General features: G+C 42.9%; 1 protein-coding gene across 1 annotated transcript in view; it reads left to right on the forward strand.

Annotated features, from left to right (window-relative positions):
* The window catches only part of MYRFL (myelin regulatory factor like), an 874,676-nt gene that overhangs the window by 329,709 nt on the left and 519,548 nt on the right, over positions 1–25,419 (forward strand). Inside the window, exon 5 of the mRNA XM_078673905.1 lies at positions 22,710–22,798. Coding sequence (XP_078530031.1) covers positions 22,710–22,798 — 89 coding nt within the window. The remainder of the gene's footprint in view (positions 1–22,709; positions 22,799–25,419) is intronic.

Here is a 25,419-nt window from a genome sequence, read left to right on the forward strand (position 1 = left end):
AAGCGCTAGAGAAAGCGCGCCCCATAAAGCTTTGCCGGGCCTGGAAATGCCGGCAGAGAAAACCAGCTTGTTTTCTGCGTGTGGTGGCCCCAGGAAGACGGGGTGCAGGGAGAGCTGCAGGAGCAACGCAGACTGCCGAGAGGAAAGTCCCCCCTAAGTCTCTGGGGACTTAAAGGAAACAACCTCTTAAGGGCTCAGCAATTCTTCAACACCAACCTTTGGCTGGTACGTTTGTTCTGCAGCTGGGTGTGGGTGTTTGGGACTGCATCAAGGTGTGAAGGGCTGAATTGGGGATGCCTTGGAACGACATCCCTTAGAGGTAAAAAGGTGCAATTGCACAAGTGCATTTACATGGTGTTGTTTCTTCTGCGGACTGTAAGTCACCTGTAATATGAGAAATGCTAAGTCATTTTGGGTTATGCTGCTAGGCATTCCTGCTAGTGTGCCTGGTTGTAAATGCTGAAACCTGTGATTATAACTGTGATGCCTTTTCAGCTCTTTAATTGCATTGCATTATAACTGTTAGCAGATATGATAAATACTGTCATTCTAAGTGATGCCTAAACATGTATTCTTGCTACTGCGTTAGTTGAAGAACAACCTAGACTGTCAGCCACTGTGATTTAGGGGTGTATACTGTATGGTCAGTATGAGATGCTCAGTCAAAGTTATGTGTCACTATTGCAGATGTTCCCATTATAAAGGCTTGTTTATTGAGATAATGAGGTGGGCCGCTACTTGGATGGTGCCAGCGGGAAAGGCCCTCACGCCTGGTTATGGTTATCTCACTGCATTTTGGGGCAAGATGATGTGCATACATGGGAGTGGTGGTACTAGAACCCTCCTGCGGGAGGGGTGAAAATGTTATAAGTTATGAAGAATTTCCAACAGCTTATGTATATTTGTAAATTGATGCATAGTATTCAGTAGTGTGTGTGTGTGTAGTAAATATACTCTTCCTTTTTTATAAAAAAAAGTATAGACTGGACAATCCATCATTGAGTGTTATTTCTGTGTACCTGCAAATGGTGATTACTAGCCCATGCCACCTCCCTTGAATAAGCCTAAGACTGCTCTGCAATGCTACCCTCTGAGAGTCAAGAGCTACAATGGGGTGTTTGGTCCCCAGTGTAGGACAAATGTAGACATATTGTTTGTGCAGGCCTCACAAATAATGCCTCGTTTTCCAAAAATATTTAGCATACTTATTTTTTGTTTTCAGGAATTACCAGTCTCATATTGAAGTACAGTGAGTTTGTGCAGATGTATCCTGTCACAATTACAGTTGAGCTTAGAGTTCTAAATGACAAATCACTTAAGATATCTCTTTGTCTTGTAGTGATACATTACATCCCACAGATCTCATTGACCAGCCAAGGTAATGAGTGGAGAAGCGTGGCTCAGTGGTTAGAGGCGGCAGACCCGGAAGCTGAGATCGGCCGTGGACCAGGGTTCGATTCCCCACCTCGGTGGGTCTCGGGCTAAAGAATTCCACGGACTCGACAATTCTCGCTCCGGTGCCTACTCAACTCACGGGGTCACACTCTGCGACTCTGGGCAATAGCTTGCTTAATCTCCACTACGGCCCCTCGCGGCGGGATGCCTGGCTTTCACCTTGTGGATACCCTGCCGGGGTATCTCACAGGGGAATACCAGGACGGGTTCCCTAAGCAAGCGCCTTGATACCTTCGGGTGATACGTGCGCTATATAAGTCGCAATACAAGGAGAGTGGTGGAATCCTGTCTCTCTGTCTTCTCTCTTTTCCTAACAAAAATTGTTTAAAGAGTTTTTCAGTGGGAGCATTGTATAATACAGTGCAAAGCATTTACATTGATAGTAGTTATAAAACCTTCTGACATAGGTACAGTATTTGTTTCTTCCATGCTTTCACGCCAAAGATGTGTAACAGATAGCCATGCAGGAATCTCACAAGGTTTAGCCTGCAATTATATGGAAAATGCTTACACGTTCATAACCAGAGAAACTACAAACATCTATCTCTATGTTCGATCTTACACATTCCTCCTTTCTGACTCCTACCACCGGCAGCCCTATTCTTTTGCATGTGGTCAGAGGTTTAGTTTGTGTGAGATGGAAAAGACCATCTCTTCCTTTGGATACTAGGCACAGGATTAGTGCAACCTGACCGAACGTTATACATGTGTGGTTAAGCATAGGCATCACAGTTAATGAAAGATAGGGGAAACATCCTATAGGACGAAGCCCCAATCATGCTGTGCCTTCACAGCACCTGCAACAGAACAAAGTCGTCTTTAGCATGCATTCGTCCTGCACGCAAGTCGTTGCAGCGGCTTGCTTTAGGCGGGGCGCCTTGGTGGAATGGTGTTGAAATTAAAGTCCAACACCTTCCCTGCTGATGCCCTGACTGGAGTGGGACTAGTAAATTAAACTATTCCAGAATCCAGCACCCCCTAAGGCAAGTCATTTTAACGACTTGCGTGTAGAACGAATGTGTGCTAAAGATGCGTTCATTCTAATGACGGTGTTCACAAGGCATGTGTGATAAATGCATGAGGAATATCATCACACATTTGAAAGATAGAGTATAAGCTAATCAGTATTTGAGCTCATACTGTTATAGGTAGTGTTTTTGCCAATAGGGAAGGAAGCTGATGAGCACTTCAGTTGTCACTTGTATCTTATAGTACATATATTTCTGCAATCCTTGTTTAAACGCCAGTCTCTAACATCTTGATAATTGGAGATGTGGGACACACCCAGTCACTTTTTAATAAAGAAATGATGTAGCCGCTTAACTGTAAAGACTTATTCAAATTAATCTCTTGTTCTTTAATATCATCCTAAACAAATCGTCAAACAATCATTTGCCAATTGTAAAAAACAATTCTAATTATCAAACATCTACGGACCTTGTTAATTGTATGTATTGTAAGTGTACTTGTTAATATTGAAATATATTATGTTGTAATAACTCTGATACCCTAGTCTGACAACTACTTAACCCAATATCTACAATATTTATAGGTATACTTTAGGAACTTACAATCTGGTTATATTGATGTGAAAATGTTGTCAACGACGAAAAGCATATAATACTGCATATCTTATACAACTACTTCGAGCATTGTTGATAAACTGTTAATCTCCAATTAACTTTTGTGTATGCACTCTGAAGCTCTTCTGGGACTTGTCGTTGCTACAAAAAATAAAAATAAATAACTTACCATTATATTTTCAGGACAAGAGAATGTTATAAATTGTAATTCTGGGACAATTATAGCGATCCCGGGACAAATATAGCAATTCCAGTTTGTTTCCCGATCCACCGCAGTGTTGCACTCTTTTTTCATCAAAAGGAAAATAACTTTGGTTTTTCTTTTGTTAATTGTAGTTTCTTCACCACAGACCTAAGAACACCTATATGCTATTTGCACACTAATTTCCATATGGTCATGTAGCACTGGGTCATCCGTGTAGAGAGGGCAAGGGTGCTTTCTTGCCAACTTTTCAAAGACTTGCTATAGCCCTCAGCAGGGATGAGGATAAGGTATTTGGATTAAAATAGACAGTGGAATAAATGCATTCCTGATTTACTTCCCTTCCTATTGTAGTCAATTTCACATTGCAATGCACTCTATTGCAAGAGGTGCAACACACCTCAGACAGACACTTTGTGGCGAAGAATATTTCTGTTTATATAGCCACACACTGCATTAAACTCTGTAAAGAGAGGATGGTTTAGAGATAGTAAAATCAGGAAAAAACAATGTATTGAGTGCATATGACAAAAACAACAGGAAGACACTTTGTAAGTTTCAGGCAGGAGGGCAGCTGCTAGTGAACAAAATGATTATATAATTTGCATAGAAAACAGAAGAAGCGAAAAGTACAAATGGTAGGTTAAACAAGAGGAATGTGTCTTAAAAAGATTGTAGCCTCCAAGCACACTGTCATTACCTCTTTGTCCCCATCCTCATTTGCTTCATTACCCAGGAGTTGTGCCCACCTCCTTCGGCTAGGCATCTTCAACAAAAATAACTCCAAGCTAAAGAGAATAATCTGCCCTGGTCACATGGGCTGTAATACAGAACCAACTAGCCACAGCACATCCTGTTTTGTGTCAGTTTATCAGACAGCATATCTTGAAATACAGATCATCCCTATAGAGCTGGGTGCAGTGCACTGACTGTAAAAACATACCTGATGTTGTCTTTCTTCCAAGTCCATGGGGCTTGGTTGAAGTTTGAAGTAAACTGCCATATTTGGTTTATGTGGCATTCTTCATTGTTAGTTTTGGGGAGTGGTGGAGTTGGCAGCATGGTTGCTTTCCATGGGAATTGTCAAGGCATGTGGTTCTTTTGACTGGAAATGTAGCAGTATTTGTAGACAGAGGACTCGCTTACCGATCCTTTGTAGACGCCGTGAGGGGAACAGCTGTCCTTGGGGTTCTCTGCTCGCGCCGTGAGGGAAACGGCTTTGCCCACAAGACCAGCGCCATGAGGGAAACGGCTTTGCCCACAAGACCAGCGCCATTAGGGGAACGGCTTTGTACATGAGACCAGCGCCGTGAGGGGAACGGCTTCGTGGGCACTTTTGCCTACATCCCCCAGCAGCCACCAGGGGAAACACATGACTCCAGCGCCAGCCCCAGCCCTCAAAGCGCGCCCGCCCCCACGCATCGTGGGACGCGCTTACCGATCCTTTGCAGACACCGTGAGGGGAACGGCTGTCCTTGGGGTTCTCTGCTCGTGCCGTGAGGGAAACAGCTTTGCCCACAAGACCAGCGCCGTGAGGGAAACGGTTTTGCCCACAAGACCAGCGCCGTGATGGGAACGGCTTTGTACATGAGACCAGCGCTGTGAGGGGAACGGCTTCGTGGGCACTTTTGCCTACATCCCCCAGCAGCCACCAGGGGAATCACATGACACAAGCACCTGCCCCAGCCCTCAAAGCGCGCCCACCCCCAAGCATCGTTGGACGCGCTTACCGATCCTTTGCAGACGCCGTGAGGGGAACGGCTGTCCTTGGGGTTCTCTGCTCATGCCGTGAGGGAAACGGCTTTGTACATGAGACCAGCGCCGTAAGGGGAACGGCTTTGTTGGCACTTTTGCCTACATCCCCCAGCAGCCACCAGGGGAAACACGTGACTCCAGCGCCAGCCCCAGCCCCAGCCCTCAAAGTGCGCCTCCACCCACGCATCGCGGGACGCGCTTACCGATCCTTTACAGACGCCAAGAGGGGAACGGCTGTCCTTGGGGTTCTCTGCTCGCGCCGTGAGGGAAACGGCTTTGTACATGAGACCAGCGCCGTGAGGGGAACGGCTTCGTGGGCACTTTTGCCTACATCCCCCAGCAGCCACCAGGGGAAACACGTGACTCCAGCGCCAGCCCCAGCCCTCAAAGCACGCCCGCCCCCATGCATTGCGGGACGCGCGCGGGCGGCGCCGGGCTAAGCCCGGGCAATGGGCGGGCCGTCTGAGGCCGTCCGAGGCTGGAACTGGCTGGGCTGGGCGTGACCCCTTGGGTTACTAAAATTGGGACCCCATACAGCAACGAAGAAAGACTCACAAGTGCCATTAATGGTTGTGTAAGGGGACGATGACCTTCTGTAGTGTTCTTACTATTGCATTTTAATATTACCTCAATGAGGAATTCTGGATTATAGCTGACCCAGTTTGTCATTCATAATAGTTTTTTGTATATTTGATATAATCTGTACTCAGTTACCTATTGCAAATATGGCGATGCGAAAAGGAAACAAGACCCCTCTTGAGTTGGCTAGCACTACGCTCGACAACTATCTGGTGAAAGCAGTCAATAAAATTAACAATGAAATTGATAAAACAGAACGGCGACTCTCACTGGGCCTAGGCAGTATGCCAGCAACGCCCTCGATACCTCTGGCAGCTCCATCTTTAGTAAGTAGGGGATCTAGGAATTTAGTTAGTATAACCCCTGATGCTTTAACTCAAATACCAATCACACCTACTACACTAATTGATATTTCAAATACTTCAATCCAGAGGTCCCCGGTCCCTAAAACTAGAAGGGGCTGTAGAAAAGCCCAAATGAAACGAGGAGGAAATTGTAATAAAAAAGGAGCTAAAACACCGCCAACAGGCACATTAGGTGGAGTAGAGTCAATGGAGAACTCTAGCATAGTAAAATTGAACGCGGGTCAGCTTGACCAGTTAGTTAACATCATGGGTGCCAAAATAGAAAATTTTATTAAACCTTTAACTGAAAAGTTAGACTTTATCTCCAGAGAGGTCTCTAGGTTAGGTGACCAATTATCTGCCTTTATCGAACTGGTAAAAAGACCCAGGGACAAAGTGGAAGGACATAGGGCCAGTAATGTCGCCCCAGGTATAACTAATGTAGTGACCGAATGTAGCGGGGAGATGCACAAGACAGTAACAGACAAGTCTAACCCCCAACTGACAGGAGGTGAGAAGAACCTGATAGCAGTAGAACCTGAGAGTGGCCCGTTGCCGAAAGAAGTTAAGCGAAGCTACACTATTAATCTACCCCCTGACTGTGCCCCATATGTGGTTGTCCTAACAAATGTGCCACCCTGTGAACAGCAGTTGAACCAGAACCTACAGGAATCGCATGATTCTCTTAAAAATAAAACAGTGTTCAGGCTCCATAAACAATGTGGGTTCCCCATGAATTATTAGAATCAGATTCTGAGCACCAGAAGGGTTAATTGGATTGGCAACTCCCCAAAGAGAAGTGAAGGCGACTGTGTTATTGTTAATTTTAAATATCCCCAACATGCTGCAACCACCCTGTTAAGAGCGGCCTCGCTACCATATTTTGATAAGGGCATTAGTCTACGACCACTGGGTTTCTTTTATAGCCACTTTAATAGTGAACCCATTGGAAAAGACAAAAGAGGCTTTTCTGCCCCTAGTAATCGCACTAACTTATGTCCTTTGTTTGAGGTACCAGTGTTAAATCGTTACCAAGCCCTCAGTACCATAGATGCTAACGACTGACTCAACCAAGATTGTTGTACCAACACTGAGGTGATCCCAGTTTGTCAGGTTGATGGAGAAAGGGAACAACTAGTAGATCCCAGACCATCACATATGGTCAATCCGAGCTTGGAAGCAGACGATAGGGATACGCAAAACGGTGATCACGATGATGGAACTGTACAACAAGAAGTGCCCACCCTAGTTAGGACTGGGATCTATGGTAAAAATGGAATATCTGTCGTTAGCTGGAATATCGCCGGGTTGAACTCTAAGGGCGATATTTTGGGCTGGATGAATTTAATTAATTCACATGACATAGTTTGTTTCCAAGAAACGTGGTGCACGGATTTTGTTAATTATGAGGGCTATGTTTCATATCATTTATTAGCACAGGGTTCTGTATCAGGAAGAGCCAAAGGTTGCCTTTTGATTTTAGTCTCCATTAATCGGTCTATAATTGTAAAAAGGTAGCTGACTGTGGGTGCTCATGTACAGATCCTTTGGTTGCATGAGAGACATGGCCGCAATGTACTCCTCCTTAACTTCTATAATAATATCTTTGATAATACTCGGATGCAAGTTGTAAAGGATTTGGCCGTTGTTATTGATAATTTGATTGCAGATTCAAATGTTTTTTTTAATTTAATTTGGGTGGGTGATTTTAGCATACCGATCTGTGAAATGTCTACCCAAAAGGTCTGTGGGGTCAAAACTGGACGATCTCCATTTCCGCCATAATAGCTATGGAGAAATACTTAACAAATTCATGGGTGACCATGATTTGGAAATTCTAAATTACTCAAAAGATGAAAATGGTCAGACTGTCCCTACGTTTAAGAGACAGAACACTAGTTCTAATATAGACCATGTATTTGTTTCTTCTAATAGTGTCCCCTACTGCCTGGCCCGTAGGATAGAAGTTTCCTCTTTGAGTGATCATAACTGTATTATGCTAGAAACCACAATCTGGGGAGGCAGGACAGTTCACCCGGGGAGAAGAGTAATGAATATTGAACCACATAGGCCTAATGGTGTTAGATTGAGATGGAATGGGGAAAGATCAGATGAACTATTGAGCTCCATCTTTAAAGGGTGCTTTGCTGAAATTACCCTCATCTTAAATAATAATAATGAAGCAGGTCGGGTTTTAGACATTTTTAATGGCATTAAGAAATGCATAGATGCTATGTTCACTAGGCCTGCCAGAGGGAAATCCAATCATAAACTGGGTTGGTTTGATCATACCTGTGATTAAATACCCACAACTGGGTGAGAGGCGCACTCACAATGTTCTCACTCCTACCTCTACTTGTACAAGGGTGCTACACTATAATCATGTGTTGGCTCCACATTAATACTACTACTCAATCCATGAACAGGACAAACCCGCTCTAGTGTGCACTGTGCCTGTTGAACTATAAGTTCACAATTTTCAATTAGTTCCAAACAATAAACATGATACCACAATGTTGGTATATTACATGTCACTATTTACTCAATTTTTATCTTTACACAAATTGTTTACTTTCTCATATTCATATTCCGTTTATATGTTATTTCATCTCATATGGTAACAATACAACTTGTTCAGAAATACTTAATCACATTACGATTCATAAAAAATATTCATATTCATCCTATAAGGGATCATGTACTCGGGATATGAGGCTTTTATTCTGTATCCTCCGGTTTAGAGTACGAGGATAGCGGGGAACCAGCAGCATTGGTCTCAAGGCTGAGCAGAGACTGAGAAGGGTCACGCAACATTGAAAAGCACCGGACAACACAGAATAAAAGCCTAACATCCCGAGTACTTGATCTCAAGGCTGAGCACATACCGAGAAGGGTCACGCAACGCATAACACCGGAGGATACAGAATAAAAGCCTCCTATCCCGAGTACATGATCCCTTATAGGATGTCTCACTGTTCATATTGACGATCGTTTCAGATACCATAGGACAACTGATTCGTCCAACTTATATTAATACGCTAACGGCGAAGAGACAGGTTCACTGCAACGGCGAACACTGCCCCTGAGGAAGGAACAAGCGTTCCGAAATGCATTGGTCCAGAGATTACATTTGGTTCAGTAGCAATTATGGAAACATCGTTGAAATTTGAGAATTGAATATTTTTTAGGAATATGAGAAAGTAAACAATTTGTGTAAAGATAAAAATTGAGTAAATAGTGACATGTAATATACCAACATTGTGGTATCATGTTTATTGGTTGGAACTAATTGAAAATTGTGAACTTATAGTTCAACAGGCACAGTGCACACTAGAGCGGGTTTATCCTGTTCATGGATTGAGTTGATCATACCTGTACCACACTCTTAACTATAAAACCGCCCTGAAACATAGGAAAGGAGAGCTGCAACAACAGGCCTGGGATACCTTAAACCAAGCCGCGGAATTGTCTAATTGTGCCCTATTTTGGACTACGGTTCCTTAAGGAGCACTCTATCCCTGAGCTTAACTCGAATGTCTCTAGTGAGTGGTGGGTATCCCATTTTTCTATGATTTTTAAATCCGATAATTGTTATGAAACCAACCATAGTAACTGGCCTATTGTGCCTCTGGATATTACTGTTTCCGAGGTGGAATTAGGCATTCGTGCTAGCAAAGGGGGGAAGGCCCAGGGGCCAGACGGGGTCCCCATTGACGTCTATAAAGCCGCTCCGGCGATGTGGAGCCCAATTTTAACTATTGTTTTTAATGCAGCCGTATGTAACGAGGCTCCCATGACCTGGGGGGAATCTATTATAATCCCGATATATAAGAAGGGCGAGAGGTCAGATGCCAAAAACTACCTCCCTATCTCTCTTTTAGACTCCTCAGTTAAGATCATGAGTAGAGTATTGTTGGTCAGGCTGGAAGAGTGGGTTGAGACCAAGGGGATTTTGGCCAATAGCCAGTATGGCTTCCGGAAAGGACGGGGCACACTCGATCAATGTATAAATTTAGATCTATTGATCAGGAAGTATACCCAGGCCAAACAAGGTTCACTTTATCTCTGCTTTGCAGATCTAAGCAGCGCTTTTGATTTGGTGGACCATTCCCTCCTGTGGCCAACCTTGTTACACCTTGGGGCAGAGGAGGGCATAATTTTCTTCCTGGCCAGGCTCTACGAAAAATTACAAACTAGTGTGCGCTATGGCGTCAAAGGAGAGTGTACCCCGAAATTTAGTGTAAATAGAGGTATCAGACAAGGCTGTGTTCTTGCCCCCTTGCTTTTTACTTTGTTTATTAATGAAATTGATGCAGTTTTAAAAACTATTAATACTGATGCCCCCCAGGTCAACGGGGACGTAGTGCCGGTGTTGTTATACGCGGACGATGCCGTGCTTTTATCAAGTACCCCCATTGGTTTACAACGTTTGATTGACAGTTTTACTGTTTTTATCAAAGACAGGAAACTGGTCATCAACAAAGGGAAAACACATACCATGACCTGTGGGCCCAAAAGAAAGTCGTCCAATGCATTTTTCATAGACGGACAAAAAGTGCTACATGTAGATAAATTCTGTTATCTGGGAATAACCTTCTCTAATGATAGAACATGGTCTAATGAATTTATTAATGTTCGCAATAAGATGGCTAACATTGCTCATCGGGTTTTCAGATTTGCGGCTAAGATTGGAGACAGACGTATCAGGGATATGCTTCAGATCTACCAAGCCAGATGTGTGACAATTGCTCTATATGGGGCCGGAGTTTGGGGATACCACTGTGATAATAGTTTACAGACGGAGGAAAATTCTATCCTCAAAAAGCTTTTATGTTTGCCTACTTCCGCCCCAACTGAGCTGATCCACAGAGAATTGGGGATCAATTATTTGATTGATTTGCTATTGCTAAGGCCCCTTATGGTTTGGCGATCCATCTGGTTAAAGGATGAGACAGCTTTTAATAGATCGGTTATAGAAGACTGTCTCGCTTTAGATAATTATCTAAAAATTCCCTGGTTAAAATATATTGTCGAATGTTTTCGGGAAATTTTTGATATAAATATAAAGGCCAACCCTTGTGCTGCTGCCGCAATAACCGAAAGTGAGTTGAAGTCAACATTTTTATTGCATAGAATAGGGAGGCGATCAATAAAGAATGGGTTATTGTCTTCCACCCTGTTTTACAATAGCCACACTGTCAACGAAGATTTTCTCCTGTATTTATCCGAGGTGACCAGACCTTCCCATAGATTTGTTCTCATTAGACTTAGGTTTGGGTTGGTACACCATCTGGTGGCATTTCCCCACCTTAAAAATTATCCGACCGGACCCTGTCCATGTGATGGTCTATCCAAGCAGAGCACCTTGCACTTTCTTTTGATATGTAAACTAAACATGAGTTTTCCTATTGCCTATTTAAAACCTCTGTTTATCAAATATGGTTCTCGATCTATCAATGATGCAATGAAATTAATTTTTAGCATGCAATCTGTGGATATATGCTTTTTTACTGCTACATTTTTAAACCAATCAATTTATGCCAGAAAAAGTATGTTGTTTTAGCTTTTATGTATGTGTATTTTGTTAAATTCTGCAATACTTGTTATTCTATGTGTCTCTCATGTTCTTTTATGGTAATTTTTGTATGCACAGAATAAAGCTTTTAAAAAAAAAAAAAAACAATATACCATAGCATTGCACAATAACGTACACAACGCCACATAATACAATTAACAACAAAACAGTCAAAATAAAAACAACACAAGTTCAGTATAATGCATTAAATCACAATGCCGTAATGCAGCACAAATACACATCAGCCCAAAAATCAATAGAACACATAACCAGCACAACAAATATCCCACAAAACATACACACACACACATTCTTACCACCAGAATCCTGTTTGTTGATGCCTTTCGTAGAAGGTGTTTGGAGCAGGCACTGCCTTAATCTACCACCAAGGACATTAAATAGCGCCAGTCAAAAATGATTTGTGATCCGACCTAATATCTGCTGAGCAAGACTTAATGTTAATCAAGAAAGGATTGCCACTCGGCGCCTTTCCTTTGCTTTGCTGCTGTTGTAATCCTCTGCTTACAGGAGGGAGCAGCATTGCATTACTGCTGTCAAAATTCACCCTGAGCTGAATAAAGGGACAGTTTTATAATCTGATCATGCCTGACCAAATAGATTACATTTCTGGAGTTATGATTTGTTTTTATTTGCCATCTGAAGAATGAATTCTTAATGCTGCTAAATCTATTCATTCTATTAAATTTATGGCAAGATAGAGACCTGAAATAACCTGACGCAAATTCTGCAAAATAACATCTATTGTATATTGTACGGGAATGCATACATTATGCTACAGTAACAGAAAAACATGTATTTACTGTGTGATTTTGTTTTTAAGTACCATCAGCCCCGATGTAGAAAGCTAAGGGGTTAAGCAGGAGGCTGTTGCAGATTTCAGTGGGAATGGGAACGTTGCACAGCATTAAGGGCCAGATGTAAGACCAATTTTAGCATGCGCAAACGGGTTAGCGACCCGTTTGAGAATGCCAAAATTGGTTTGGCCATGTACCAACACAATTTTGCGAGTCGCAAATGAATTGCAAGTCGCAAAAAAGTGTTTAGAGACTCACTATTTGGAAGGGGCGTTCCCTCCCAAATACCAACTCTCTAACCCATATAACACTCACAAATTACCACCCTCTTTAAGAGGGTGGTAATGGAGTCGCAATTGGGGACCCCTTTCCACTTTGTGACTCTCCCTAAAACGCTCAAAACAACAAAATTAATCCACTTTGGATATCTGGATGGGTTTAACTGACTGGCTTTCTGCTGAGATTATCAGGTCTAACGTTCGAACTATAACAATTGTTGACCAACAGCTGCTACTAACTGCTGTGTGAAGAATAAGCCAGTCAGTTAAACCCATCCAGATATCCAAATTGGATTAATTTTGTTGTTTGGAAGGATCCTATACTTATCAGTGGTACTCACTGTTGGTGTTTTCTACAATCATACACGCCCTGAAGAAGTTCTGGTGGTCAGAACGATACGCGTTAAAATGAACTGAGAAAATATTGAGACTTCTGAATTTGGATTTGGACTCTGAGAAATTTGAACTGATTGTATATGATTGGAGTGGTGCCCTAAAACTGGATGACAAACATCATCTCAGGTAAGACCACTAAAACTGCCTTGTTGGCCAGACCCATAATTACTGGATTCCCAGGTCCCCTGTGATTTCTGATAACTTTGCATTTGTGAGAACTTCAGTCCGTAGGTATCTCGTATCAAAACCACCCATCACAACGGGAAGTGTCCCCAAGGGTCCCGGCTCATGTAAAACAGGGAATAAGTACAGAGTGAGGGAAATGGTTTCGTGAACCTTTTTTACAACACCCTGGAAATCTCCGCCAAAGCGTTTCAGAAGTCTTCGCAGCCACCAAATCAAGTAATGCAAAAGGTGCCATAATCATGATGCTAAACATTAAAGTAGAGGAGTATACGTCATAAAAAATTCACGAGAGGTTCGTCCTCTGTGCTTATGTTGATGAACTTCCATTTTTGGAGGTGCTATCAAGCCCATGATAACTCCTGGAGCCCATGTGGGTAGACTGTCTCCAGATTGTCTTGCTCTTAATTAGGGTCTTGAGCCTTCTCAATGGTGTGTTTATTGAAGTAGGGTAACAAAACCTTAGGGGTCCTCCCTGCAAAGTGCGATAAAGGGGCCCTCCTCACCTACATGCAGTCTATGTCCCTCACCTATCACCCCCAGAAGAACTCTCAGAGCAGCACAACATACAGACACTTGCCACAGAGCTATTCCCAGATTACACAAATCTTCAGGCTCTGGATTGAGACTAATGTGCTGTCCCTCATGTGACAAAAAGGCTCATAGGCTGCACACACTAAATGGCATTGACTGGGTGGTAACTGGGGAGTAGGTCTGTCACAGATACAAGAATGTGAGGTATCTTAAACACATTACAATTGTTCTTATTAGTGTATGCAATGCTTGTCATGGCAGAGATGAAATCACAAGATCTAAAAAGATATTTTATTTAAGTGAGAAATGGCAAAGCAGGAATGTAGACAACTTCCTACAAAAACGAAAATCAATCAAACAGGAGACATGCGTAGCGCAAACCACCAAAATAAAAACAACTAAGCTCTGATAGGATCAATACTTTCTTTCAGGATTTGGGGACATGGTAGAGACAAACCTAGAGGCTTTTATTAAGCCATAAACACATGCAACTCTATTGCTAATTACCATTTCTCATTATGTTGTGCTTCATAGAATTAAAGGTACTATGCCTGGTCCATACATCTGTTTATTATAAAGGCCATTTGTGCCTTTATAAGTTTTTCGTAGATACTGCCCCAAAAGACATTTGAGATATTCAGCTCCAGTGAGACTTATCTCTCTGAGCTACCTGAAAAGTAATTCCAGTAGAACCTTCTTTGCCATTTGTGTGGTTCCCCCATGGTACATATTGCCTTTGGATATCTAAGAAACTGGAAAGCTTTAAAAACCAGCCATTTCAAGAAAATACATAGCTAAGAATAAGTCATATCTCTAATGGGCGATGCTGTGCTTTGTACAGTGGCCAACATAAATATGCCTTCTTCATAACATAACACCAGAATGAATATCTACATTTGTAATAGAACTTGCTTACTTTTCTCTTCTGTATTGCACTCCTCTGCATTTTTTCCCGTCATGTAGCTATTCTGCCCAGCTATTTCTTCTCCTACCAACATTCTACCTCATGAGGCCCTCTCTATTTACTCTGTCCTTCACATCTTCCCTGTCCTGTGCTTCTCCTCTCCCTTCCACTGTCTTTTATCTCTCCCCTCTCCTGGACCCTCTCTTCCATTCTATTGTTTTCTCATCTCTCCTCCACTGGTTTGTCTATATTTTCCTCCTTCCGTATTACTCATCTCTGTGTCATCCGTTATCCTCTCTCACCTCTCTCTCTCTCTTTCTCATCTGTTTCTACCTCACCACTGCTCCCTTTCTCCATCAATTGTTTCTTTATTACATACCTGTATCAATATTACTTAATTCACCCTTCAGCTATCTTTCTCACATGATTATGTCTTTATTACCTATTCTTCTACCTCTTCCCCTTTTCCGTCTGTTTATATCATGTCTGTCTCTTTACCGATTTGCTATGTCTACCCATCCTTTCTGCTCTCTTTCTAACCTGTCTCTGTATCACCATGCTCTTTCCTATCTCCCACTCTCTCTGCCTCTCTCTGACCTCTTTCTCATCAGCATCTTTTACTTGATTTACCTCACTCTCTCTCCCCCTTTGTCTCTTTGCCATCTGTCTGTTTAAAATGTATATAACTTCTCCCCTCTTTCTCTCTCTCTCTCTCTCTCTCTGCTGCTTCATTCTCACTTGTCTTTTGCTTAATAATCTTAGCTTGTTGCTTTCTCACCTCTCTCTCTGACCTGTATGTCTCTTTCTCATCTCTCTTTTTTGTTACAGCTTATGCTTTCTCATGGCTATTGCTTTCTCAGCTGTCTCTTCATCACCATTTTCATCTGGTGCCCTTTTTAGCTTTCTCAGCTGTCTTTCACCTCTCTCTCAAATGCCTATCTCCTCTTTCACTTTTCTCTCTTCATCCCCCACTTTCTCTCACTTGCCTGTGCCCCCTCCCAGGCCTTCTCCCACGCTCCCCTACTTGTGTCCTTCTTTTAACTGCCTCTTTCCCACCAGCCTCTAAGTCTTTATCACCTCTCTCACACAAATGTTTCCTTGTAGATATCTCAGCTGTGTTTAACTTATCTCTCTCTTCTAATGCTATCATTCCTCTTCCCTTCTATCTATAGTTGTCTTTCTGCCTACTTCTCTCACATCTGCCTCCTCCATAGTATCATCCTCAGTTGTTCTTTATAACGTGGCTATCTCGTTACCAACCCCCATCTCACTCTCTGTGTCTCTCACCCTTAGCTATTTCTTTTTCTCCTCTCAGTCACTTTTTTACCACTTTCACTGGCCTCCCCTTCTATCTCTCTCTGTGGTGTTTCACCTGTCTATTCTTCACACACCAGTCTCTTCTCTGTCTCTCTATCCTTTCCTTTAAATCTTGCCTGCTTCTTTATCACCTCTATTCTCAGTCTCTGGCAGCTATCTCTTGCCTTTTCCTGTCTCACACCTGTCTCCTCTCTCATCTGCCTTTTTCTCACGTCTCTCACATATCTCCACTTCTCTCTGTAACTTGTTCTTTGGCACCTCAATTCTCACACTTCTCTCCTGCCTCATTACCCCTCTCACCTACGACTCTTTAGTGTCTGCTTTCTCTCCGTTGCCGTTCTCCTTCCCTGTGTTATTTTCCCCTCTATGACCCTCTCCTGTAGTTTTCTTTCTTACTGACATCAAGAAACTTCTCTACCAGCAACAGTGATTTATTTTGCTAGTTTGTTGTGAGTGTTTCATTGGGCTGGGATATCCCACATCGTACTGCAGGCTTCAGTCAGGGAGCAGCTACTGTGTTTTGTCCTGCAGCCTTTGTGAGAAAGCTTCAAAAGTGGATGAGCTCCCCCCCCCCTCCAGAGTGAGTGCACCTGCCCTCTACCCACACCGCGGGGGCCGCGGACCTGTATTACGTCCCTGGTTCATTAATTTCCTGATTGAGTTAATCCATCATGTTGATAGTCCTCATCACCCTCTTTTTTCTTCAATTTTGTGAGCACTACAGTCTTCCCCTGATCTGCTGTACTTCGAATGAAGGTTATGGCTTGTTATGAGCAAGGATACCTGTGTTTGTTTTAATGGCTACCCATGATATTATTAAATATCTCATTCACCACCACAATCCGAAAACATCTACGTTCTTCCTGTCCTGTTTCTCCACTGTCCAACAATCATACCCATGCATGTCATTACCATTGCTTGCGAAATTCGAACCCTTGCTCTTGCAGATTCATCATTGCATTTGAAAATCATATACAAATCTTTTATCACAGATCTGTCCTGTGCAAATCTGTCACTATATCATCGCAGCTGTAACCTTTATTATTGATGGTTGATCCCTGAAGACAGATGCTGTCCAACACTTCTGAAGGCCTGAATATGAGCTAAGGCGTTATTTATTGCCCCTGCTATATAACGATACCACGGGGTATGTTATTTATCAGGTGCAATAAATAAGACCTATTACGAGTTCATGGGGAAAACATGCGGGTTTTGGTGTTTAATGCACCAAAATATGCATGATACAATAAATACCGTATGTTTTCCCCTGTTAAATTCTGGCAGGTATAACCTGCCAAAATATAATGACGTTTGAGTTATTTAATGCATCCGATAACTATTAGATGTATTAAATACCTTCAGGAGATTTCGCATGGATGGCCAAATTGCAAGGAACTCATAATCAGGCCCTTAGTCTTTACCCATGAGGAATAGGGTCAAGACTGATTTACATATGGCTGGGTCTGAACTGGGGGGGGGAAGTAAGCAGAAAAGCAATGATGAATTCAACCCAGATCTAATAGTGACTGGGGGTGAGTGCCTAAAAAGGTTCAGCGCTCCATCCTTCATGTTATTGTGTTTGTTTGTTTGCCCTAAGTTGGCAGGGCATGCTCAGACGTGTGTCCCTTGCTCCCTTTTCCATTTAATTCAAGCTACCCTGGCTGATGAGGGGTGTTACCCCGAAACTGGTCCCAGGATGCTTATTTCTGGTCCAGGGGAGACTTGGCTTGACAGTTTGGGCTGGACTGTTCCCTTGACAAACTGGGTCAAGACTAATTTACATATGGCTGGGTCTGAACTGGGGTGGCAAAGTGAGCTAAAAAACAATGATGGATTCAACCCAGATCTAATAGTGACTGGGGCGTGTGTCTGAAAGTGTCAGCTCTCTGTGCATCAACTTATTGTGTTTTCTTAGTCTTTGCCATCAACTTTAACATTGCTTGCTGCACCAGTTATCATCAGTTTTGATGTCTCTCAGTATGCTCTTTGACTTTCATTATACAATTCTCCGGTCTTTTTGACTTTCGGAGATGAGAGATGTGTCATCACAATGCTTAAGACTGGTGATCTTTCTTATGCATATTGTGAATCCACCCTTATCATTCAGACTAGCTTCTCTCATTGCGTATTGTGCATACAAGTTAAACAAGTAGGGTGAAAGAAGAAGCATTCTTTAACTCCTTTATCAGTTTGAGGCCAGTCTCGCTGTGGTCTGTCTTGGCCATGGCTTTGTTGTCCAGCGTATACTTTATGCATGAGAACTATGAATGATGTGCCTGTCAAATATGTCTTGGTACAGCATTCCAAATACTTGGAGCATTTCCAGACTCTGATTATTTTCAGAATGGAAGAGACTTTTTGAATCTGGGATGTAGATCTTGAGGCGAGCCTGACATCTCAAAGTAGTTCTCTGTTTAAATTAAGAGAGGCTAAAGACTTTGAGATAAGTATTCAGGTTCGCTCAAATGAATCTCTGTGTATGCGATGTTTTTAGGTAGAGCAACTGTAGGAATTGCTTTGTTAGTGAGGAAAGGACTTGTGTGATTCACTAAGATCTTTTTTCAGTAGAGACCGTATGGACTGCCAACTGGAGAACTGCTTTGACCGGATCTAGAAAGCATTTAAGCAGCATGGTCCGCAGCGCATTTCCATAGTCTATATTAGCGAAAAATAGGGCTTGCATGGCCAACTTAAAGCTTTGTTTTGAGAGGGTTTTAAATGCAGAACGTGATTGATAGGGAGACAGAAGAACTATGGCCTAAATCAAATCAAATTATTGAGTGTGAATCTTAGAAAGGGCTACTCAAGACAAAAAAAGCAATGGAAATCTTAAGTTGATGACGGAACAAACAGTAGAAATTTTACGGTAAAAAGAAGAGAAGTCAGGATTTAAAAAAACATAAGGTCTTATGAAAGCATTATATTTTGAATTTCATAGGGCAAGGACATTGACGATGAAAGCAAAAATGGGAAATTACAAAAGCTTTCCAGGGTTATGCCCGAAACATGCAACTGTTACAGTTATGAAACCTTTGTAAATGCAGAAAGAAATTTACATCCACACAAGATCAAACCCTGAAGTTGCAGAATTCTGACTCTTTTTCGAGTTTGTCCCACAGTGCACATAGAAGTCCATAACATCCCTCAGCCAACCACCGGGAGACCTGGGAGGGGAGTATATCAAACAAAAGTACCCAAAGAGGAGCCACATAACAGCAGATAACGAAAGCAGAAGCTTATGCAACTGAAACACAGGCATAGACCGAGAGGATCACACCAGCTTCAGGCCCCTTGACCAACTATTCACTGTCTGGAAGTAGGGCAACAGGGCTCTGCGTGAGAGTTGCCAAGATGCCTGATTTCACCTACTCTGAAATGGCCATGCTTGCTAGTGAGAGATGGTTGCACAAAAAGCTGTTCAAACATTCCTGGAAAAGCTCAGAAAGCTCTGCAGAGTCCACACTGAAAGCCTATGCTGCTGTTTCTATGCAAACCTGAACTATTTGCAATGTCAATAGCTCAAATTCACGTAAATGCGAGACCTATTGCATTGCAAATGCTTGTTCTCCTTGACATGATTGCGTTCCATTGGCGTCTAGGCTGATAGTTATTCCCATTGACTGTCACTGGCATGGTTAAGCGTGTTTTCTTCTCTTTCCTTCTCCTCAGAAATGTTAGGTGGTTTTGTTGATTTGTAATAACGTGATAAAAGATATGAGTAAAAAAAAAAACACAAGAAAACACGTTATTCAAAATACATGTTTTAGCCCATTCAACAGTGGCGGCTCCTCTATAGGGGCGTTTGGGCACTGCCCCCTGCTTTCTTGCAGTGCGAGAAAGCAGAAACATAAATGGTAACAACTACCATTTGTTTCTGCCTTCTCGCACGGCGAGAAAGCTGAAGTTCCTGGTTGGGGGTGGGCGGTCCTGCTCGAGGGCAGGGGGGAGTGGCTTGCCCACTGTTGTTCATACTGACTGTTTGGGCAGCCTGAGGCCGTCCAAACAGGGAGGCTGACTGCAGCCTTCCTCATGACGAGCACACTAGGAATTTGAAACGCAGTAAGGTGGGAGTGGGGAGTCTGGAGTCTCGGGACTTAAGAAAAGCGGGAAGGTACGTTTTACTTTTATTTTATGTATCCCGCCTCCCACCCCCCCCCCATCCTCTCCGCGGCACGACAACCCCATTTCCATCCCCCATCCCACCCGCCCGTAATGCCGGCCGCGACTGGTACTGCCCGTAATGCCGGCCACGACTGGTCCTTTGTACTATTTGCCGGTGTCTTCAGGTTTTATGAAGCCCTGGGCAGGGCATATGGTTCCCTGTTCAAAACATCATCACATGTGTTACTTATCTTTAACTTATCCAAGCCCTTGTGATTGGTGAGTTGAGGTAACGAGGGGCCGAAGCTGGGCATGAGGCAGAGAGAGATGACATTCTACAATGTGGAGATAGAGAGAGACGAAGTGGACAAAGGTGAGGTTGAAAGAGAAGAAACAGACAGAAGACATCAGGACATAAAAGTAACTTGAAGGGAGGTAGACAGTAATGTATGGAGAGAGAGATGAAAGAACCAGCAATGAGTGTGGAACAGAAAGAGAGGTCAGTAGAAAGGTAGAGAGTGGAGCTTCGGGGACAGGTAGCGAGAGGTAGAGAAGGGGGTAGGTAGAGAAAGGTGGAGGTAGAGAAAGTAACAGAGGAGAGAGAGGTCAACATAGGGAAGAGAGCGAGAGAGGGCCATAAACAGAAAGAGAGAGAGAGAAAGAAAGATACAGAGAGCGAGAAAGAGAAAGATACAGAGAGAGAAAGAGAAAGATACAGAGAAAGAGAAATATGGAGAGAGAGAAAGAAAGAGAAACAGGCAGAGAGAGAGAGAGACAGAGAGAAAAGGAGAGCAAAAGAGATACAGACAACAGAGAGAAAAAGTGAGATACATTTAGACAAACAGAACACCAGAGAGAGAGAAAGAAAGATACAGAGAGACAGAGAGAGACAGACGGGTAGAGAGTTCTGACCATGGATCCCCCCCCCCAATCCCAGGCACTGGACGTATGACCTTTCACCTCACCCTCTTTCTTTAGTCCTTTCCCTTGTGGCTGGACCGCCTCTCGCCTACCTACAAATCTCTGCTTCCTAGAGGCTTTTACCAAGTCAGATATACTATTATCTGTCAAGAAAAATGAAAATAGACTCTCGTTCCCCACAGTGCAGTATTTACGCCACACCACTTTCAAATGCCACCAGCCGCCACTGCCATTCAATTGTCATTCAAGTGGTTATAAAATGTGTAGGGCTTGTATGTGTCATTAAAACAGGGCCTTTTTACCTTTGAGTGGAGGAAATTCTTTTACATAAATGGAAAAAGCAATTCAAACGGACTTTAGCGCTGGTGGCGCCCGGTGCGACAATCACTTTTGGCGCCCCCACATCCCATGACTGTCTCCTTGGATTCTCTCACTACCACCTACAAAAGTGCCCCTCATCTCTCCTAAGATAAGATATTGCTAAAAACCGCCCCCCCCCCAACCCCTGAGGTCACAGCTCCCCCCTCCACAGGTCAGCGCCCAGTGTGGCCGCACCAGTCGCACTGCCCTAAAGCCGGCCCTGCACACGGACGCCATATACAAAATTAGAGAATAGAAAACGGACCCATAGAGGCGGAGGGGATGCCATTTCCTTTTCCCGAGTAATAAAGAACGAGGATTTATCTCCCCTTTAAGAAGGAATCCCTACGTAATTGTGAAGCAGGGACTACATTTAAACAAAAAGATTTAACAACAGTATATTCTTCGTGTGTGTGGATGAACAAGTAAAGTCTCATGCGGGCATTTTAGAGAGCATATATTTGATAGAACATGGAGAATAACTTATGAATCCAATTGGTATCACTTACAACACTTTTTAAAAGGGAGAAACAAGTTGGGTCTTGTTAAAGGTCGCCTATATCTGGTTAATACCACCAAAACGCGTCACTGCATCAAATAAACGAAATCTGGTGGATATACTGGCATGCTTGATGGAAATTTCACATTAATCAGATGCCTGTTATGATTATTCATACCGATTAGCTAACAAACAAAAAATAAGTGTATTGTCGTATGTGCTTCATCTCTCTTTCTCTCCTCGATTTTTCTTTTCCAATGAATTCATAGTGTTCTCATATTGTGAATATAATATAAATGTTGAAATAATTATCTGATGATTTGTTTTCCGTATATTACAGTGGTGTATTATACTTATGGAATGCAGTTGATCATGTTATAGGATGTTATTGACATTTTATGATGATTTTTAGCATTGCGAAGAAACAGTGTGGGTCACATCAGTTTTAATAAATACAGAATATTTTGATGTTAAGTATTTGCTTGTTCCATGGCACTATAATTGTAAGTGGGGTTTAGATAAAAATATGAAGTGGGACTAAGATTGGAATTGCATGACTGGTAGTGTTTGGTCAAGTTTGAAACCAAAGGGAGCATTCACTGGGTGTTACAGAAATTGTTTTACTGTACAAAATGTTGCGGGCAGTCTGGTCAACTTTTGTCATGCAAATTTCAAATTGTATACTGAATTACGACTGTTTTAGTGAAATATTAGGACCCATAACTATGTTAAAAACAGGCCCTTCTGCATTAGATTGCCTCAGCAACACAAATAATTTGACTTGCATCACAAAACATAAGCAGGGGCCAGAATGAGTGCTTCTCTGAGCCATGTATATAGTCAAACCTGATGTAAGAGCAGGTTTTGTGCATATTTGAGAGTTACATATTCACGTTTCCTTTTTATAGCCCTCTGTCAACACCAACAAAAAAGAGGAAGCGTTCTGACTTGGAAGACACACCTGATTGGCAACTGTGGGCCAACAGCTCCAGGGGAGGTAAGGAAGCTGAGATGGAACATTTCCAATTGTTATTATGCACATTAAAAAAAATGATTATCTCAAATGGTAAACGTACACTTGTCTGTCATTTCTTTCTCTCGTGTGTGCTGGTTTAGTCAGTGCTCTGAAATGGCTGGGTCATACCTTTTTTAAGTCTGTTTGTATCTGAACTGATTGTTCAATACTTAATCAGCCATAAGCAGACCACTCAGTTGTAGTAAACGTCAATCTTTTTGTTTGATAATTTCACCATGAGACGTATTTATCCCTCCTAAATCATCTTCTTTTCTTAACTGCCCCTCGGCTCAGACTTAACTGGTAGAGTTAAAGTTACTTTCTCCTTCTCTGCTCTCACAAATTCACTGATCACTTACCCCTTTCAGGCCTCTTGGTTATTATGTTTACTGTGTCACCTTTCCTACTTCATCCTCTTCCTTTATCTTTCCTAACTCAAGTTATATGGGACAGTTTTGAGCAGTGCAAAAAGAAAAATAAATTATAATAACAAGATATTATTATAGCCTTATAGCCCGCCTTAGTGGGCTATACCGACTAATAAAGGCCGGCTCCAGTGTTAAAGGCCCGAGCCTCTTGCTCGGGACTTTAACAAGGGAGCGGGACTTTAAGAGCCGGTATAGCCCAGCTATGAAGGGCTATAAGGCTATTCGGACATTCTGCCACTAGAGGGCAGAACGTTCTAACAAATAAAACAAAGGCCTCTCAGAGCCCGAGGGGGTTCAAATCCCATCGGACCCTGAGTGGTCTTTCTGAAACAACATTGGAATGTTGCTTTGTGGGCTTTTACCGGCCCTTAGAAGCTCCGAGCACTCCATTGTATTCAAAAGAGTGTTCCACATTCCAATGTTCTAATATAATTTTATTTTTCAGTGAGGGACTTGCGCCAGCCGGGTCAGGGCGGGGTGGGGCTGAACAAAGTGCTGAGTAGTTCTCACTCCCTTAGTGCGCATGAATGTGTGGCCTCCCTCCAGGGCCTGCCAAACATTCATGCGTACTTAGCATGTTCTCCATCTGGCTGTGTTGCACAGCCCGATGGAAAACATGCCTGGGCTCCCAGGCTCTGCATGAGCAGCCAAACAGGGTGCTCAGACCAATCATGCAGCGTCGTGATTGGCTGGTAGAGTCTGCTTCCGGTGCTGCCAACAGCCAAGTAGACAAAGGAGAGGCGTTCGCCGGCAGCTGCGGGCAAAGGGCAGGTAAGTTCATGTAATTGGTTTTTTTATCCATTCCTCCTCCCCGCCCACCACACCCATTCTGAGGCAGCCGCTACTGCAGTTTTCCTCTATTCATATGACCATCTCGTTTAAACAGACACACTAAAAGAGCATTTGTCGAATGTTAAATAATTTAAATAAACATATATTTTCCCATGTCAAATTTCACAGTATTTCAAAGGTCATCGATTTGCAAATGCAATACTTCATGACCGTTTTTGTATTCTCCTGCCACGGAATAGTTTGTGCCTGCTGAGAGCAGGTGGTGACAAGTCACAAAATGAAAACTGCCAACATTTGTCTGCTTGTACTCTGCTCGTGCAGAGTGCAAACATCAAGAGTTTCAGACAGTGGTCCCAGGGGCCACTGCAGGCACTCCCTGATGTCACATTCATAATGTGCCATTGTGGTTCCCAATACTTTGAGTCCCATGATTTGAAATGCAGGCACATTCATTCTAAAGTCATATGCTAGAATTAGGTCTGCTGTCTCATGCAGCCCTGCATCCCATTTTTTATTTTATTGTTATGAGCTGAGGTGTGTTATGACTCTTTGCAAAAAGGACTTTTGTGTTGTGAGGGATTTGAGCAATGCTTGTGCTGCAAATGGAGATGGCGGATCCATCACAATGCAAAAACTGATCTACATCCACTTGGATGAATAAACAGCTCGCTCAAAGTTAATGATGATAAGACCGAGCTTATGGTGTTTTGCAAAAACCCACAGCTTTGGGGTCCCCAACTTTGTCACTGTAAGTAAAAGACCTGGGCTTTTGGTTGGTTAAAAACCTTTCCATGAAACCTCAGGTGGGCAAGGTGCACTCCACTTGCTTTGCTGTGCTGCAGTGGGCGAGAAATGTTATTTGGGTGATTCCCAGTTTGGCAGAAAGAGCAGTGATCCAAGCTCTAATACTCTTACGAATAGACTATGGCAATATTCTGTATTTAGTAAAAGTCAAGGCCTCCATCGTCGTTTACAGGTAGTGCAGAATGCTGCTGCTAGACTCTTGTACCGGATCGTGAAAAATGCTTCGCTTCGCACGGCTGGATTGGATGATTGGCTTCTTTTTTCTTAGGACAGTCAAGCAGTCCAGCGGGCATACAATTGCCCCAAGAGTCATGGTTTTCCTCCTGACTCCAGAGAGACTCCAGATTTTTCTCACAAACTGCAGTGGTGTTTGGAGTTTCAGAACTTGAGCAAGTGGGCTCTCCTCTATCCCCCAATTGCTCAGCTGATTGTGACAGATGTAATGTAATGTATGTAATGTAATGCATACTTTTATAGCGCGAACTGTCACCCAGAGGGTATCCTGGCGCTTTAACTCTACTACCCTCACACAAAGCACCAATTACGCTGCCCTAGGAAAGAGATAAGACTTCAGCCCTT

This window comes from Lissotriton helveticus, chromosome 1_1, assembly GCF_964261635.1.
Source record: "Lissotriton helveticus chromosome 1_1, aLisHel1.1, whole genome shotgun sequence".
Classification (NCBI taxonomy): Eukaryota; Metazoa; Chordata; class Amphibia; order Caudata; family Salamandridae; genus Lissotriton; species Lissotriton helveticus.